General features: G+C 38.1%; 1 protein-coding gene across 1 annotated transcript in view; it reads right to left on the minus strand.

Moving 5' to 3' along the window:
• Nucleotides 1-19,814, minus strand: part of magi2a (membrane associated guanylate kinase, WW and PDZ domain containing 2a) — a 191,550-nt gene that overhangs the window by 71,839 nt on the left and 99,897 nt on the right. The window contains exons 3-6 of the mRNA XM_079622872.1: nt 13,844-13,963; nt 8,979-9,188; nt 6,738-6,942; nt 2,139-2,218 (exon numbers count right to left, since the gene is read on the minus strand). Of these exons, the coding sequence (XP_079478998.1) occupies nt 2,139-2,218; nt 6,738-6,942; nt 8,979-9,188; nt 13,844-13,963 (615 nt within the window). The remainder of the gene's footprint in view (nt 1-2,138; nt 2,219-6,737; nt 6,943-8,978; nt 9,189-13,843; nt 13,964-19,814) is intronic.

Below are 19,814 nucleotides of genomic sequence, written 5' to 3' on the forward strand. Positions count from 1 at the left end.
CTGTCATGTAAATAAAGGGCCAAAACGCATAAAAAGTTTTCAGTTTTTAGTTAAAATAAGGATGGATTCTAGTACACTGCTATAGGCAAAACTTGTCAATACATGCAATTGTGTTTTGGGTCATTGTCAAGGCATTGCTATGTGGTTGCTAAGTGTACCACTGTGTGTGTGTGTGTGTGTGTGTGTGTGTGTGTGTGTAGGTGGTTGCTCACCAGTCCACATCAATTTGAATTTATGCTGCCTTCATGTGGTTTCCTACTTCACTCTTTTTGAACTTGAACCACTTCAATTTTGAACTTGTCGCATTCAAGCGCTTTGTTGTCGGAAAGAATAATGATCACGAAGGACACCTGGTTTATTCTTGCCTATTTCTTGGGAAAATCTTATTAAAGCCAAAATGTATTCGAAGATATTTCATTTTGAATAAAATGTAGAGTCCCATATACAACCATATAAACATTCACCACGCTATTTTGTAATTTCAGACAAATACATGCTATGTTTGCTGTGTATAAAACATACTGTCAGGGTTCAGTCACTTCTGAATATACAGCAATCGTTCTTTCCTCCGCCTTATCTAAAGTTTATGGCACGCCCAGCTTTTGAAACTCAGGTATCAAAATGATATCAGAATTTTCAAGTAGTAAAAACGACTTGAGATGGCGTCCAATTTCCGACTAGGAAACTCGTAATTACGATGATTCCAATGAAGGCAGCATTAACCTAAAGGCTGTGTCCCAAAGCTTAGGCAGTGACTTGTTGCCTCGCCACCCTATCAGGCAATGACTTTTGCAGCATTTGACCATGTACCTCACGAAACTGATTTCAGACAGACTTCTGAGGCAGCGTAACGGTTTATTGATCTACAGCAAACACGTTTATTAGCTGGTTCAGGTGTGTTTGATTAGGGTTGGAGCTAAACCGCAGGATGCTATCACTAGCCGCGCTTCCAGTACAGATTTGCGCAAAACTTTTGCGATCTTTTTCTAAATATCGGTACAAAACTATTGCGAAATGACGGCGTTCCCATTAACCGATGTTATGCGACTAAAACGTAATTTTTTCCTCTCGCGATAAGTCATGGCAACGGACGTTGGTAGGTTTATATATCACAGCCACCGCACTGGCCATTATTATTATTAACGGAAGGAGACGTAGGCGTGTTATCCAAGCATTAATGGCAAGGATAGACCCTTATACTGTGAGCGGCACATGAGGAGTTTCTCACTCATTTCTGCTCCGAGGTCTTGATTGTGGCATTTCTTTGAGGTTTAGAATCCAGAATTACAGGAATTCTTTTGTCTTTTATGAATTTAATAAACAACTCTGTCTCGTATTCATGTCCGAACACACCGCGCCTTCTAAGTCAGGTGACTGTAAATGTGCAAAAACTGTTTCCATTGCAGATTTGCGAAATATTTATTTTTCGAATTGCCTGAAAAATCAGCTCATGCGAGCGTAAAAACGTCTTTGCGATAAATGGGAGTTTTTGCGAAATTGATGTGTTTACATTGAGCGTATTTTCAATTCGCAATTTCAATTTGCGCAACTTGAAGGGTAATGGAAATGCGGCTAATGTTGGCTACTCCTACTTCACAATATTCTTGTCTCTAGATACAGGTCCCATTTTCAATTTCTACAGGATTGTTTGACTTGTTTTGTTGTCTGCCAAACACAATTGTCCAATTGCTTTGAAAACCAATAGCACTTATCTCCTCAAAAAGCTGCATGATTTTACCTATGAGCAATAATAATAGTGATGACTTATGAATGAAGTAAATAAAAGAAACATACTGACATATTCTAAACTGTAGTTACAGATAATCCCACTGAACTGTGTATAAATACAACAAGTTATGAAAAAAAATATCGTTGGCTGTTACATTGCTTAGCAATCATAAACCGCCTGCAGTTAGGCTAATGAACTTGATGGAAGAATTTGAGGAACTTCTTTTATCAGATCAGACTTTTATCGAATCAACAACACTTCATAACTGTGGTCAAATCACAAAAACAGCCTCATGTGTCTAGTTGCTTTATTTCAGTAGATTTAAACGTTTGTCTTTGGCTTGCACCATGTGGGGAGTAAAGCAAACAAAGTCATAATATATATAGAGAAATGAAAAACAAACACCAACCGTTCTCTTTGCATTCTTCAGGGGGCTTCGCTTTCTTCGCAAGCCGGGGGTCCAACCAGGACGTCGTCTTCGTATTGTGGCTGGAGAGGAGAGAAATGGAGCAGAAAGGGAAAAGAGATGAAGAGGAAGAGAGGGAGAAGAGAGTGCTGCAAACTGCTACTGTAAATCATCACACTGAGGAGACGAGAGAGACTGAAATGAAGTCTCAGGAGACCTCATCTCTAAACGAGGGTGAGAAAAAAGTTTAGCTTAACAAAACGGCAATCGATACTTTTAATTAGCTGTAAGCTTCTCATTAGCACAGCAAGAAAGAGAAGAGGAGGAGAGCGATGGCGAGGAAGATGTGACTGACTTACTGTATGAGGGAGGAGAACTGAACATGAGCAGCGATTTCATTAAACAGTTGAGTACACAATGTTTTTTTTTTGTCATCTAAAACCAATTACAGGAATCATAACAAAAATAATTTTGAAAAAATTGGCAAAACTGGCAGATTTTAGTGGCTTAGTGTCACATGCTCACCGACAGCTAATTGACTTTGCACTGAATCTTTGCCTCCAACAAAGTTCTGACAACATCTGAAATGTTGAGTGTATGACGTATGATGTATGACGGACTAAGAAGAACCAATAAGACTATGGCGACTGATGACGCAAAAAGACATTCTAATTAAAATTTTGATACTACCTTCTCTATTACATTCAACATTAGATGTGCACACAACATCTTGTTAATTAGCCAATTACACTAATTAATGTTACAGTTTCGTTGAAATTCCCTCTTCTACCCAGCCGTGACAGCAGACAGTTCAATTTATTTTTTTTGTTTCCCAGGCAAAACATTGTTTACATTAGCAAAGGGCAAGTTTGGTTTTTATTTTCGTTTGTCAAAGTGGATGCCAGATTTTAGAACCTGCATAAAGCCGCTTTTCCACCGTTGGCCCGAACAGTTCTAAGAACGTTAAGGAACGGTTCCAGTTATGTTTCCACTTGAGCCTGGTACAACACGGCACAGTTACAAACTGTTCTCGGCCTAGAATTCTCAGCATGGTTGGGTAAACGTGCCGAACCACTCATGATTGGTCACTTGTCTGTTGCTTGGATACCGGTTTCACTGTATAGCTCACTAATCGAGCTATTTGAGCGACATAACCACAAGTTAATAATAAAATTTTAATAAATAGCTGATCATACTCCAACTTGGCATGATGCTCAACAGCAATGCTAAAAAATGCTTCCCATTCTTATATTGTATTATACATTTATGAAATGCTGCCAAATATAGCAAGAAGCATTTTTGTTCATGCATAGTATGCATTTACTCAACTCAACTCAAAAATTCAACTCAACTCAACTCAACTCTACTCAACTACTGGTACTCAACTCAACTACTCAAGTCAAGTCAAGTCAAGTCAAGTCAAGTCAAGTCAAGTCAAGTCAAGTCAAGTCAACTCAACTCAACTCAACTCAACTCAACTCAGCCTTAATACTCCTGAACAAAATCTTAAGACCGGGGGTAACATTACCAGTATTCACATTTTGCGCTGGTGGATCGTAACCGGGCTGTAAGTACTGCTTCAAAATGCCAAAAGAATTTACAGGAACAAAAGACAAAATATCTGATCATACTCCAACTTGGCATGATGCTCAACAGCAACGCTAAAAAATGCTTCCCATTCTTATATTGTATTATAAATTTATGAAATGCTGACAAATTTAGCAAGAAGCATTTTTGTTCATGCATAGTATGCATTTACTCAACTCAAAAATTCAATTAAACTCAACTCAAACTCAACTCAACTCAACTCAACTCAACTCCTCAACTCCACTCAACTCAACTCAACTCCACTCCACTCCACTCAACTCAACTCAACTCAACTCAACTCAACTCAACTCAACCTTTACTGTATTTATAGAGCACATTTTAAAAACAACAGGAGTTGAACCAACGTGATTTACAGTAAGCACAATATACCATTCTATAAATACCAATAAATACAATACAAAAACTTAAAATCATTTATCTAGATTTAAAAATGTATTCAAAAGGTAAAGAATAAAAATGTGTTTTCAAAGATTTAAAAACGTCAAGCGGTGATGAGGGAAGTTTGTTTAGGGCATTCAGTAGCAAAATTCCTCCCTGGGAAACATTTTTGCACTCCTACTCGTGTGATATTGCTCATACATTTATACACTTCCATACATTTGATATTTGTCCCTTGTTGATAGCTAGAAATGTGTGTGTTCAGTCTTCAAACTGTGACTGTACAGTGCTTCTTTTCCACATGGATAGTACTAATTTTCTGTTGTATCGTTCATGACAAAAGCTAAATATGACTGACTCCGAATGACGCGAGGACAGTCTGTCACTGCTTCATGTAACACGACACAACAGAACACAACATGCACACTCACACACACACAGTTTGAACTGGCCCACACAGTGTGACTATTGAGGATTTAATGGAGTTGTCAAGCAGCCAATGACGCCTTGTTTTTCTCGATCTCCCTCACAGACGGAGCGTCTTTAATTCTCAAACTGTAGACACATCTCCATATGTCTATCTCTCACCACGCACACACACACTCATACTGGACCATATTAATCATGACAAAATGTCTCTGTACATGCATTCAGTCACATTCAAACTCCCAAAGCAACTGAACATAAGCTGTGGAAATGCACTGTGCCAATAGATTGTCCTTTGATACGCTTTTATTTAAAATTAATTTTCTTTTCTGTAAGAGGGGGATGAAACGGTATAGAGAAACCAGGGAGGAAGACACACAAGGGCAGAAGTGTGGAGTGTCATAGACAGCGAGCACATCAAAGGTGCACCATCTTTTTGCCCCAGGCTGTAATTTCTCTGGCCAGTCGCTTGGCAGAGTGCCGTCAGTCGAGTCCCATCACCGAGACAAGCGAGTCTACCTTTCTGCCACCGATCTCAGAGCTGTTTCTTCTGCTACTGTAGACAAAAAAAATTCTCAGGGAGGAATGCACTAAGCTTTGAGACATGGTGAGTTATCCTGCTGGAAATAGCCATCAGAAGAGAGACACAATGGGCATAACTGGATGGACATGGCCAACAACAATACTCAGGTAGGCTGTTGGCACTAAGGGGCACAAAGTGTGCCAAGAAAATATCCCTAACACCATTACACCACCAGCAGCAGCCTTAACCCTTGAGACAAGACAGGATGGATCCATGTTTTCATGTTGTTAACACTAAATTCTGACCCTAACATCTGAATGTCGCAGCAGAAATCGAGACTCAACGTTTTTCCAAACTTCTATTGTTAAACCTGTGCGAACTGTATCCTCAGTTTACTGTTCTTAGCTGACAGGAGTGGCTTATGCTTATGTTCGACGTGTTGTGTGTTCAGAGATGCTCTTCTGCAGACCTGGGTTGTAACAAGTGCTTATTTGAGTTACTGTTGCCTTTCTATCAGCTCGAACCAGTCTGGCCATTCACCTCTGACCTCTGGCATCAACAAGGCATTTTCGCCCCAAAGAACTGCTGCTCACTGGATATTTTATCTTTTTTCAGACCTTTCACTGTAAACCCTAGAAATGGTTGTGCATGGAAATACCAGTAGATCAGCAGTTTCTGAAATACCCAGCCCGTCTGGCACCAACAACCATGCCACGTTCAAAGTTACTCCCCATTCTGCTCCTGCTCCATGTGAAAACTTTTTTTTTTTGGGGGGGGGGGGGGAGAAATACTGAACGCACCTTTAACCCTTGAATGCATACTCAGCTCTTTAGTGACCCGGGATGTCCTTCACAACCCTCCTCCTCATTCATTTTTTAAGTTTTTAAGTTAGACATCAACCTTCTTAGTATTCCTCAATCAATTCATAATATTTTTTTTTAAAGAATGCCATTTTTCCCATATTTTTTTTGTAATAATGGGTCGCTAACGAGCCGAGGTGTGTAACAGTTTAAGAATATTTTTTTCTGCACAACAATAGTTGAATCTTTTATGATTGAATAAGTGTAATTCACCTTTATTCTATAAGGTGGCAATGTCTGATACACATTGATGAAGTGACGTTTCACTCATAGGTACCGCAGGCAGAAAACAAAAGAATAGGAAGTATCATCAGCAAAACTTGAAATGGCTCAGCGATTTACTGCCGAGCAAGTACTGAACGCAATGCAATATTAGTGTCATTTGATGGTGGATCTGGTGAAGAAGCTCTCAGCGATCAAAATATTTTGAGTATGTTTGAGATGGCGAATATGAGCCAGATGCTGAATGTACTGGGAAATGAGTTCTGACGAGGACAGTGATGATGGTATAAAACATCTGCTCAAACTGAACCCTTCCAAGCCACAAAAGGTAACCAAATATGCTTTATTTTATTTTTCTATAATTGTTACTCTAATATCAGGAGAGTTTTATATTATCGCAACACGTAGAGATCCATCCGTGTTAGATATAGATCCGGGTCGCTAAAGACCAGAATATGTAATACTGAAACATTCATGAAACATTCATTCATGCGAAACATTCATGCATCTAAGGGTTAAAATATGCTGATTATAACTTCTAATTCTAAATAATTTGAATCTATACAGATGGATAGAGATACTCACTCAATGAAGTACACTTCTCCTTTTTCAGTGTAAGCCATCTCCCAGTTATCTGGCAGAGGACCCAGCTCGTCATTCTCATCCAGTTTGGGAGGCGATTTTGGTGGTTCTGTGTCTTCTTTAGGGGCATCTGTGGAAGTCTCAGAGGGGCATGTGGTGGGCATCTCTCCTGAGGCATCTGTACTCTTGTCTTCATGTTCACTGGACTCTAAAAAATGCAAGAAAATTTGAAAAAAATAGCTTTTGACAGAAGAAAAATGTACAGACCTACATCTCTGATTAAAACACTTTTATCAATAAAAAAGAACCAGACAATAGAAGTGGATAAACATGATGAATAGTGTAACTGAATTCAACAGAATAATCACCACGAAGAGCTACGCTTAGAAAAATAAAACTGTCAAATATACAAGAATTCAATATTTTGGGAGACGTCTCCAACTTTTAACGGTGCGGCTGGTGCAACTCTGAGTCCAAGACTACAGAGAAAACCGGTGAATGTGAGTGAGACAGACAGAGAAAATATTTATGAGAGAGAGAGAGAGAGAGAGAGAGAGAGAGAGAGAGAGAGAGAGAGAGAGAGAGAGAGAGAGAGAGAGAGAGAGAGAGAGAGAGAGAGAGAGAGAGAGAGAGAGAGAGATGTAACTGAGATTTGAGTTTGAGAGTTTCTGAGAGAATTGAAAAGCAGGTCACTATAAGAGGAGCATGTTAGAAAGAGAAAAACAGAAGACTGTAAGAAAAAGAAGAACAGTCAGAGATGGAGTTAGTCGGACTAAGACGGTGAAATAAGAGTGGAGTGATTAAAATGGAGTCTGTGGTGATAAAGCGAGAGAGAGAGAGAGAGAGAGAGAGAGAGAGAGAGAGAGAGAGAGAGAGAGAGAGAGAGAGAGAGAGAGAGAGAAGAGAACTGAACGTGTCCTAGTTTGAATTATGGAGGTTGGAGGTCCCAAAGGAGAGGCGCAAAAGACAGATCGAGGGGAAGAGAGAGGGAGAGACGGAAGAAAAAGACACCGAATCCCATAACATTCACCAGTACTGATGTTTTAATCAACTGAGAAATGAGGGGACAGCTTCACTCCATCACACACACATAAACACACAAACACACACAACCTTGTGAGCTGTCATCATTTCAAGGCATCAAGGAGTAGTCTTTTGTCACGCTTGGTGAACGAATTACGAATATTTTCCAGCCATATAATAACCATATATTTGTTTTATACACTGTAAATCCTGAAAAAGTACTTCTATATTAGATAAATAGAAAATGTCTCATTGTAACCGTATGAGGTCTGGCTCTTCAGAGATTTCATCAAAGTCTCAAATTGTGCTCAGATCTCGCAAGATACCAAACATGCAATGAAAAGTCAGAGATTTCAATATGAACTCCAACGTTTCACATAAAATGTCAACGGCAAATTATCTGAGCTATTCATATTAATATTAGGCTATACATCTATTATATACTCTTACTTGCTGTCAACAATTGTCTTACTGGTTTCGATTTCCCAAAGATTTTAAGAATAATATCATTATCTTAATCATTCAGAACTCCATTAAAGCCAACATTAAACACATTTCACAAACTATTTGATGTCCGTAATGTGATGTATTTCTGAGTGAAACAATATACATTGTCATTATTTGCTCATTCTTATGGTCTTCGTGTTTTTCCAAACCCATAAGACTCTAGTTTATCTTCTAAACACAAATGAAAGTTAAATGGTAGTAAATAGGGTCAATTTTGAATTCATGTTGAATTTAAGTGCACTGAGCTGTTAAAGAGCTCAGAGAAATACAAATTACTCTAGCATTTTTTATTTATATTACTGGATATGAACAATACTCTAACTGTGTTAGGTTCTAAATCACCATGTCATGGACCTGTAGGTGCATTAGAGCCAGAACAAAAAAAGTTTTTTTCAGTACATCCACACTCGATGCACGTTTCCGCCCCACAGAGCTGCTCTTATGGAGCGAAAAACAGGCAATGTGTGATAACATGCTGGCACGACAGTTGCTAGGCTATTGCCCTGACAACAGTGGATACTATGAGGTAATTTAGAGTGGAGGCGGTTGCTATGATACATGATGCACCTAGTGGCCCCACGATAATCATCTCTACGCTAGTAACCCTGATCTGAGGTCACAGCAGTAACTGAATTTACTACACCGGTGAGCCCGTACATGACAAGATGGTATGAAAGATCTCTCTTCTTCTTAAATTGATTAAGAGCTCCTCACCTGGGGTGATGGCCACTCCGTTGCCGTTGATGACGGGCCTCTCCTCCTCTTCCTCCTCAGGTGGCTCGATGCCAGCCTTCTCCATGTTGCTGACGGACTTGTTGCGTCTGCGTTTGCCCTGTGATCTGGGTGTGGCGCCTGGCAACAGTTGCTCAGCTACATTCAGCAGCAGTGGCTCTGCCGGGGGCTTCGGGGTGCCGTAAAAGTTATCTGCAATCGATCAGACGTTTGGTGTATAACTGACATTTCAAAGTGTATAATGTAAGCTCTGTCACCATGATGTTATGCATCTATGTATGTTCTAGACTATGTATCTATGTATGTTCTAGAGCTATGTATGTATGTTTCAATCAATCAATCAATAAATAAATCAATCAATAAATCAATCAATCAATCAATCAATCATCAATCAATAAATCAATAAATCAATAAATCCATCCATCCATCCATCCATCCATCCATCCATCCATCCATCCATCCATCCATCCATCCATCCATCCATCCATCCATCCATCCATCCATCCATCCATCCATCCATACATACATACATACATACATACATATATAAATCCAAAGTTCAAAAGAACAGCAATTATAAATAAATGTACATTTACATGTTGTACATGTACATGTTAATAAAGGCCGTCTAAAGCAAAGTGATGGATTTTTGCAAGAAAAAAATCCCTAATTAACACTTATTGAACTAAAATATTAGCTTCCGGCAGACGGCCTATGCAAGTAGATAAGAGTAACCCCTGACCCGATGTATGATGTACTGTAGGATCAGGGTTTGAAATGAACTTTTTCACTCACCAGCCTATTTGCTAAATGTTTTGGTTATTGGCCATTTAAAACTTCTACCAACCAAACCTAAATAATCAGACATAAACCAGATTATCATTGTCACAAGCTTAGATTTAATTATAGCCAATTGTGACCCTGGACCACAAAACCAGTCACATGGGTACATTTTTTGAAATTGAGAATTATACACCACACGAAAGCTGAATAAATAAGCTAATTGTTAGAATATTAGGATAGGATAATATTTGGCCGAGATTCAACTATTTGAAAATCTGGAATCTGAGGGTGCAAAAAATCGAAACATTGAGAAAATTGCCTTCGTCCATTTATGTTCGCGATTGTGCTGCATCCACTCACAAAAATAAATGTTTTATATATTTACAGTAGGAAATTTACAAAATATCTTCATGGAACGTGCTCTTTACTTAATTTTCAAATGATTTTTGGCATAAAATAAAAATATATAATTTTGACCCATACAATGTATTGTTGGCTATTGCCACAAATATACACATGCGACTTGTGACTGGTTTTGTTATCCAGGGTCACAATTTATTATTAAATCTGATTCTGAATTATTGTATATTGTTTTCACTGTGACTTCTTTTCACTGTATGTTGTTTTCTCTGTGACTTCTCTCATAATTGCCTTGAGTTTACCCGGCTGCATGCAAAAGCAAAAGACGCAAGGGTGCTTTTTGCCCAAAAGTCTTTGACATGCGGCATTTATGAGAACGGGTTAGAAAAAGTGGCCTCTTAATAGTCTCCTAGGGCTCCAGCTGAGCAAACCAGACAGGAAACATGGATGGATGTGCTTGTTGGGGCTTCAAAATCTCAGAAGAGAAATCTTGAAAGAGCCAGGATAGTTTTTAATAAAACTCTGATTGTGTTCGTTTGAAAGAAGAAAGTCATATACACCTGGGATGGCTTGAGGGTGAGTAAACCATGTGGTAATTCAAATTTTTGGGTGAACTATCCCGTTAAGCTGATGTTAAGGCTAAATACTGTGTTAAGTGTTAATTGAATCGTTTTTTTTAAATAATTAATTTAAATGAATAGTTATTTAATAGGAACATGCCCCTGCTGTCAATATCCTAATCTACACACGTAGTAGTAATTATAAGTATCTTTATATAAAAATATGTCTATGATATGAACTCAGTGTGTCATGTGTTTGTAATAAATGTGTAAAAAAAAAAAACACACAAAAGTCCGACACCTGTACATCACACACAAACTGTTTCTCAAACGATCAGTGTGTGAGCGAGTGCTGTTCTATGTTTACAGACTCAGTAATAGTGCCATGGCTCCCCTGGGATGAACAGGCTCTTGAGGAGAGCAGGGCATCTGGCTGAGTGTGCCTTCAATTCTCCCTGGGTCACTACCTGACATGATGCTACAGTGCACAACAGCTGTAACTCATAAAAATGGATTTAAAAAACAAACAAACAATAGAATAAAGCATGAATGAATCACAAATGTAAGTGTTTCTTAGTAGCTAAGTTTTTCAAGTCTGATTCTGATTTGATTATTTAATTATTTTTGGACAACTAAACAACTAACTGTAAAGTTAGTTTACTTGGTTGCAAAGAAGATAATCAGAGCGTGCTTGAAATTAACTATGGGCCATGCGATGTGTGAATATTACACAATATATGTGCAAATGTATTTTTTAAAATAAAAAAAGTGTACAAATATAATTTATTTGTATACCTGAGTCAGTCAGGACATTACATTTTTTTGATTTAATCACTATTTAATATCTTAGATTTCAAAACCCTTTGTAAACCCATCACAGATTCCACTTATATACCTGACGTTACATTATTAAAGCTGAGCTGAGTTACTGTGCCAGTCACAATCTTTAAAACATGCTGAAAATCAAAATCACCATGTGAACACTAAGGAAGATTTAATGAGAGAGAAATAGAGTATAAGCGAAGAGTCTATGTATTTCACATATAGAGATTCTCTTCTGTCCCTTTCAGTCACTAGTTCACAGTCAACTCAGAGGGAAAAGTGGCAATGGACTAAAGGAGAGAGAGGGAAATGGATATTTATTCAAGGGATGGAGTTGTTGGACTTTTGAAGTGAAGAAAGGCTAAGCTCACAAGACCCCAGATAATCAGATTCCCTTTAGGGTATTTTTACATCACACTGTGAATTAACTAGAGTTTCTGCCAATCAGATACTTTCCCAAGGTCTGTTCTCTTTTATTCAGAGGGTCTCAAAAAACAGAATATCACAAAACAAATGATGAATAAAGCAGCATCGCCATCCCATAAGCGTACGAAAATAAAATTAAACCAGGGAAAATGTCATATAAAATAAATGGAAATTAGAAAAATAGAAGCTGTAGCCACTGGGGATGCCACTGTGGCTCATTATTAATTGTAATAAATGACTTGCGGTTTAGAGCGCACAAACAAAATACTCTGATGAACTTCATGTTTGCTAGCAATCAGCAGCAGATCCCTTTTGTCTTGGAGCACGAGCGCGTCAAACACTTCTAGGTAATAGTAGCCAATCATTTTGATGACAGACTTTGGCTCCAGCATTTCAGAATGACCAGAGCGAGATGTTTTCTTTTGTTCTCTGAGAGAATTATTCAGTCATACCTTGGTTGAGGCAGAGTCACATCTAGGGAATTTTCTCTGAAAGTGTATTTCCATTGTGAGTTTTTAATCTAACATGTGTTATGGAGCCTTCAAGTGCTATGGAAAAGATTATATTTTCCACTTGTGAACTGGTATTTACCAGTGTGTTGTGTTCAAGTGCTTTTTGTTGTCGTAATGTAGGGAAAAGATGGACTCACAGATCCAGACCTGTTATTTGGCTAAAACTATTTTAGATTGCTTAAGTCATCTGCTACAGCAAGAAGATGATTTATCAAAACTCAAACAGTAAATAATATGCTGTATATTTTCCGTATAACGGTATTTTTAAAACTGACACTGAGTGTTAACGCATTATATTACAATTGTTAACGACACAACATTATATAGGCTACAAAAACTATCCGCTAACAGTAGCAAAAAACTTTTAGTTGTGTACAATGCTTATTCACGACTCTTGCGTTGCTCTCCGCCATTTTGAAAAGGTCAAAGGTTATCTCATCTCGGCAAATCGTGCATCAAAATATTCTACGAGCTGCCCAGTGGAAAATACCACATGAGGGGATGTTCATGTGCATTTTCCACGTCGGCTTTTGGTATTTACCATAATTACCATAGCACGTGAAGGCTCCAGAAGTCTAGCAAATGTTTGTTTCAATCTATCATTTTTAAACAGCATCCCAAAACTTGGATACATTGATAGAAACCCAGCTACTGATATTTTGATCCCAGATATGTGACCCTGGACCACAAAACCAGTCACATGCTTACATTTTTTGAAATTGAGATGTATACATAATCTGAAAGCTGAATAAATAAGCTTCCCATTGATGTATGGTTTGTTAGGATTGGATAATATTTGGCCCGAGAAACAACTATTTGAAAATCTGGAATCTGAGGGTGCAAAAAAAAATCTAAACATTGAGAAAGACGCCTTTAAAGTTGTCCATTTATGTTCGCGATCTGCGTTCACTCACAAAAATAAATGTTTTATATATTTACAGTAGGAAATGTACAAAATATCTTCATGGAACATGCTCTTTACTTAATATCCTAATGATTTTTGGCATAAAAGAAACATTTATATTTTGACCCCTACAATGTATTGTTGGCTATTGCCACAAATATACCCGTGCGACATGTGACTGGTTTTGTGATACCCAGGGTCACATATGGTAAAGTTTCCTCCTTCAATGAAAACCTATGGACTTTTTTAGCTGACTGTATAGCTCACCGCTTAGAGAAGTAATAGCACATTTCACCTCAAGAATCTCCATGATTTGAGGTATCACTCATGTCCGTAGCACATTGAGTTATCAATAAGTTTAATACTAGGCTAGCAGTTGGTTAGTTCGGTTAGGGCTTGCTCAAATCCCTAATCCCAGCAATGAGATATCGGGACACAAACTATAACTTGATATATGATTGTGCAGCTCGGCCAACTTACCTTCATAAGTTCCACTTTCCAGCAAAGCTCCACTTTTCTCCAATTCCACAAACCGCTCAACGGTCACAAAGTTGTAGTCTACACCGGGAACCTCTCCTTCTCTAGGCTGCCTGGTTGTACCTACAGAGAAAAGAGAGAGGCGGGAGTTAGTTCAGGTCAGCGAGCCCCCTAAGGGTTTGAGCCATGGGCTTAATCAGCAGCTAGAAAGCTCATCCAACAACAAAAAAAGAAGGTTTTTATAGCAAAGCGCAACATGAGCCAAACAGAACAGGTGCCCGGGTAACTGGTTCACTTAATTTTTACAGAGTGCCACATATGCTGTCTGACAGTCTGTCAGAGACACAAAAAGAGAACTGGGAAGGAAGAAAAACAAAATAGGAGGCTTTTGAGGTTCTAAAGTGAAAATAATGATGCAACCTTGTCCATACAAAAGGAAACGTACGAGCCTTGAAAAATGTAGCTTTTCGAACATTTAAAGAATTCCTCATTATGCATCACACTTCATTATTTTGTTGACAAAAGACATTTATAATGTTACAAAAGATTTTTATTTCAAATGAATGCTGTTCAATTCACTTTTTTATTCATCAAACATTCTGAAAAAAAAATCCGTTTCCACAAGGAAAATGGCTGCTTAAAAATTCAGGGTTGCCATGATAAATGACATTTTAAAATGTATTAAAATAGAAACCATTATTATAATTGTAATAGTATTTGACAATATTACTGCTTTTTAAACTGTATTTTAGATGCAGCCTTCGTGAGTATAATAAACTTCTTAAAAAACAAAACTTTTGACTGGTAGTCTATGATTAGACTTTCAAGTCTTATAAAACAATTTGACATTTATCACGCAGCACCACCAAAACACTGTTTGGTCATTTAACCCTTGTTTGGAGAATTCTAGAAGCCTATAATTCCGTGTGAGACTAGAATGCTGCAAATAGCTTAAACTAGCCCAGGGTTTCAGAGTCTAGCTGCACCCTACCCCAACACACCTACCTAGACGTGTATAGCACTCCAAAAGACCTTGATCACCTGGTTAAGATGTATTTCATTTTAATTGGAGCAGAACTTCCCAGAATATTGAACCTCCAGGACAATAATGAGCAGAGCCGAAGCCAGGACACACGAACTGGGGGGCATTCATAATTCTTGAGGAGACCATTGTTTCCTGCAGAAACTAAGATCAAATGCAAATCTGATCTGAGGGGGCAATGCCCCCTTTTGCCCCGTCGTGACATCGGCCCTGATAACTGGCCACACCTAAACTAGCCTCAGATATGTTTATGTGCTTGTTAGCTACTCAGACTAGGATACCAGTTGGCCGACCAGCTGAACTACCCCAGCTAAAAAAAAGTGTGTGGTGGAAAATGCTTATTGCCCCTTTTTACGACCTTAAATGCTAACAGTTTCCAAAGAAATGAACACAAACCACTCCTCACCGAGTTTACAATGAGAACAGTTTAAAGTGTACGTACATGTAGCAAGGGGTTAAAATGCTAAACTGAAGTGTTAATGTATTCCTGCGTCCTGGATAGCAGAGCAGTAATTAGCCAGCGAGGAGCTCCAGAGTTTGTGCTAATTGCTGCTAGCTGAGAAAGCACTGGGGTATTTCTAAACTCTGCATGTTAAGGCAGATCACTGCGGGAATTCCAACAGTAAACACCTGACTCCAGGGTCAATGACATGACGCTCATTTTCTTTTCTTTTCTGGATCTATTCATTTATTCAAAAACACATTAAAAATGCAGTTTAAACATATCATGATTTGAATATATCTCTTTTGTGATAAGAATGTTTCTGAATTAAAATTAATTTTCGATATTATGCATAAAGTAAAAAAAAAAAGTCAGGGTGGTGCAATTTCATGATATAATATTGAATAAAAAGCCTCTTTGAAATATTAAAGTTTTTGATAGGAAAACCGCATGTCAAATTTGGCATATGCATTATTAAAAGTTCAACAAGTATCTTAAAATATCAAATAAATTAACCTTTTTATGACAAGGTAATGTTCAGGCTGTAAAATGTCACATGGTGTGATTCCCCCAAACTGAATAATATTTTAAGTAAGAAAGTAAGAAAATATGTCACTGCATTTTTTTATGGTAACCCCATATTATTAGATATCATTACATTGAATTAATTACATTAAAACTGTTCGAAAATGATACAAATTTTTCAAAAAGAACAGGCACTTGTCTTAAACTGCAATTTTAAAATGTATTTTTGGACACATTGCCCCTCCAAAACCTTATTACCTCAAATGACCTGCTCACTCACCCCCTTCCTATAAACTAAAGTACCGCACAAACAATATTAAAAGCAAACGACAGAAAATTCCTTTACCCTGTACTGGTCAAAATAGCGGCTGATGTGAACCGGTTGCACTCTCATCCATTACCTGACCTACTAACTGCCGGTTCACGGCAATCAAAATTCAACTAAGCCAGTTTAAAAAGCACATCTGACAGCAGAGAAGAGTCTCCGCTGAGACGGTGGCATCAAAGGGTTGTGGAAAATACCAACCAGAGCCCTACACATTCATCAAGTTGTGACCAGTGTTTGAAACTCACATCATCTCTCATCATCTATCAGTCAATAGCTACACAATGACAAGCCCCAGAGCCTTGTGTCTTTCCACCCTGAAAGCCTATCATTCAGAGTTATGATGGGCATGCTAATGACAGTTCACAAGAAATAGGGGCAAATGGAACGTCTCCAGTCTTGCGACCTGTGTCTGCGCCTCAGAAGACTGCGCAAGACGTCATGCCTCATCACGACAACTAGAATATCTCACAATACCGCCGACTACCCAAGCGTGTAATAACATAATGAAAAGAAAATGAATCCACTACGACCATTAAATCGCTTGCCAACATCTTCTTAAAGCTCAATTTGTTGATAAACCATACTTTAAATGAGAAAAGCAAATTGCTGGAAGATGGATCGATCAGTGATTTCTTCTCGAGAGAGGCAGCTACTTTGGTAGAAAGGCTTTGTTGACAAGATGCGCATCAATCTGTTTATCTTGAGCCGACTCGAACTGTAGCTATGATGCTAACTGAAAACACAACACTTCTCACTGTCTTTCCAGAGAATAGCAGACATCGTTGGTGACTGGCTGTGACTATCATGTCGCAAAGACACTTTAAATCAACTTTGAATGGAGAAGACAGTGATTTACAACATCTAGCATGAGAGAATAACGTGGATATGCTAAGTAGCCAAACACTGTGGTCTCATTTTACGGACCATGCGTATGTACAAATGTGTGTGTGATGTCTGTGTACAAATGTCTTCATGAACAAATCATGATTCAATAACTTTCATACTATTTTGTAGTAGAACAAAACTGTAGGAACAACTGAAAACATGTATACATCACATACTCTTGGTAGCCTTATAAAATATGTTATATGGAATTTTATATATAGCAGGGGCGGTTCCTCTGCGGAGGCAATGGAGGTTGTGCCTCCTCAAAAAAAAAATGGATGACAAAATAATTAATATTACAAAAATATATCAGAGCAAATGTGACATTAAAAAGTATATAAATCACTCGTTTTTCTAAAGTAACACTGTCCAACAGTGACACCAGCAGGTAACGCATCTCTCTTGCCTCCCCTGAGCCCATTTTAAAGCTTGCAGTGGGTTTGGTGGGGGTAATTGAGAATGAATGGGGGAAAGTCATGTGAGAGGACGGAGGCAATGCCTCCATTGTAGTATGATTGGATATGATTGGTTAGGATTGGATATGGTTGGTTAGTGCGATAAAACCTGCCTCTTGTTTTCGTGCATTACCGTGAATCGGTCTGAATGAACAACATTATGGCGTTAATGGGAAGACTAATTACAAACTAAGTAAACAACTCAGCCACTTAGATATGACCGCTTTGTCACATTAAAATCAAACATGAAAATTGCCTAAAAACACAATGGCTGTGTTAAAAAGTAAGCAATCAACTTGGTGAACCGAAAGGTACATCTGTGACCAATGTTAACCGAGCTTGATGATAAGTTGACTATTAAAAAGAACAGCTGAACATCAGTTCACGAATAAAATATATTGTTTGAATAGACACTGCTTTTGGTTATTATTTTGGAATAGATGCGGACATTAATTACATAGTTAATATCAAAATTCAAAATGGAATAGTATTTGGTTTCTCTTTTTTTAACGTAATGTAATGAACACCACTGATACATAGATATTTAATCTTAAATACATTTCATAAGAAAAGAGTGTGCCTTTAGAGAGTGTTGTATGTCTGATGAGAATTGCTGGAAAGCCTGCTGTCACTCACTTAGCTAAGGCTATTTATGTAAAAATGTGCATCCACAGATATATTCACACTTGAGTAAAAATGGTAGGAACAGTACACTTTGAAAAGGGTACCTATCTCTAAAGGTTGCATATTAGTACCTAAATGGTACGTATTAGTACCGTTTGAAAGGGTACCACCCCAGTGACAGATTTTGTACCTTTTTTTTCTAAGAGTGTCTATGCTAATTTCAAAGTGGACCTTTGATGCTAGACAGGCATGATTAGCCATACCTAATGCTATCCAGTGGTTGCTTTTCATGGTAACAATACTTTCTAATGGGAGCACAGAGGAATTGGTTACACTTTAGAATGTAATTAATCTAGCACCAGTTTTGAGGTGTTACCTCATAATACTGAAATTCTGGGTCATCTCATATTTGTTAACTCTAGCTGTGTGTTAATTGCTGTGTAATGAAGAGTCAATGCTGTTCTAGCTGTATATACTTCTATCATGCTAATAGTTTGAGTTGATATCTGATTTCACATGACCCGTGTCAAGGCTTCAACACACTTGCATCATGGAAGGAGGCTAGGTAGGCACAAAGTAGTAAACACACTGTAAACATGCTATCAACATTGAGCCATACAACTCAATATGTCTAGATACAAGATATCTCTAGCATCGTGTGCTACCTAATTATTACGTAAATTGCCTAGTAACGCTCCACTCCATAGAGTTCGGTGCATTGGGGAAATGTAATAGACAGATAACAGACATATATCATGGGAGTATACTTAAGAAAAACAATGCAAAATCCTAATACACTTACTGTATTTATTTAATTGAGTTTATTGAGCTTCTCTCTAGAGTGTTTTTAACCAATTTACATCTAATTCAACTACAGTCGGGAAGCGCTTTCCAGTTTACCAACCTCTAGAGGAAGAGAAAAAAAGTGATTCTTTCCACATGAGCAATCCTGGGCTGCAGCAATCTGCAAAAAGGCACACAGCTTTTCAGTGCGGCAGGCGGCTAGTTATTTGTCCTCAGTATAGCCCACTTCGAAGTAGCACCATCTTCCTGTGTACAAAATGCACCTTTATACAGAATCTCCTGCTGAGAAGAAGGGGAGAGGAAAATACTATCTGGAAATAGTGTCTTTGCACATTTGCCCAAGCAAGGTAGAAAAACGAAGAGAGGCGTGAAGGATTTGGGCTTGCCGTTTCTTTGAAAACATGGCGTGTGGGATATTTTCTGGCATGGGTTTGCAGCCTCATCAGTCATGTAACATGAACAGTATGTGCTTCGTATAGGCTAAAAGTTCTTGATTTCCACTGCACGGACATGATAGCTCATTCCTTGGGTTATTATATTATATTATCCATAAACAACTAGTGCTCCCCAAAAGGCTGTAATCTCAGTTAATGTTAAATGCGCTGCAACAAATGCTCCTTTTGAAACAAGCTATACTTACGGGAAAAATAATATAAGGTTAAACTCACATCATTTTAGGCATTTCAGTCTAGTTTAAAGATCCATGATGATCTAGATGGTAAAGGCTAGATATTTTTGATTTTTTTTACCAAGGGTTTTCTGCTCAACCCATTTTATATATAATTATAGTAAGTGCATTTTAATACGTAATAGTTTTAATACAGGCTTTTGCAGTGTATTAAAAATTGGTCAATCTGTAACAATTTTCT

The sequence above is a fragment of the Phoxinus phoxinus genome (genome assembly GCF_949152265.1).
Source record: "Phoxinus phoxinus genome assembly, chromosome: 9".
Taxonomy (NCBI): domain Eukaryota; kingdom Metazoa; phylum Chordata; class Actinopteri; order Cypriniformes; family Leuciscidae; genus Phoxinus; species Phoxinus phoxinus.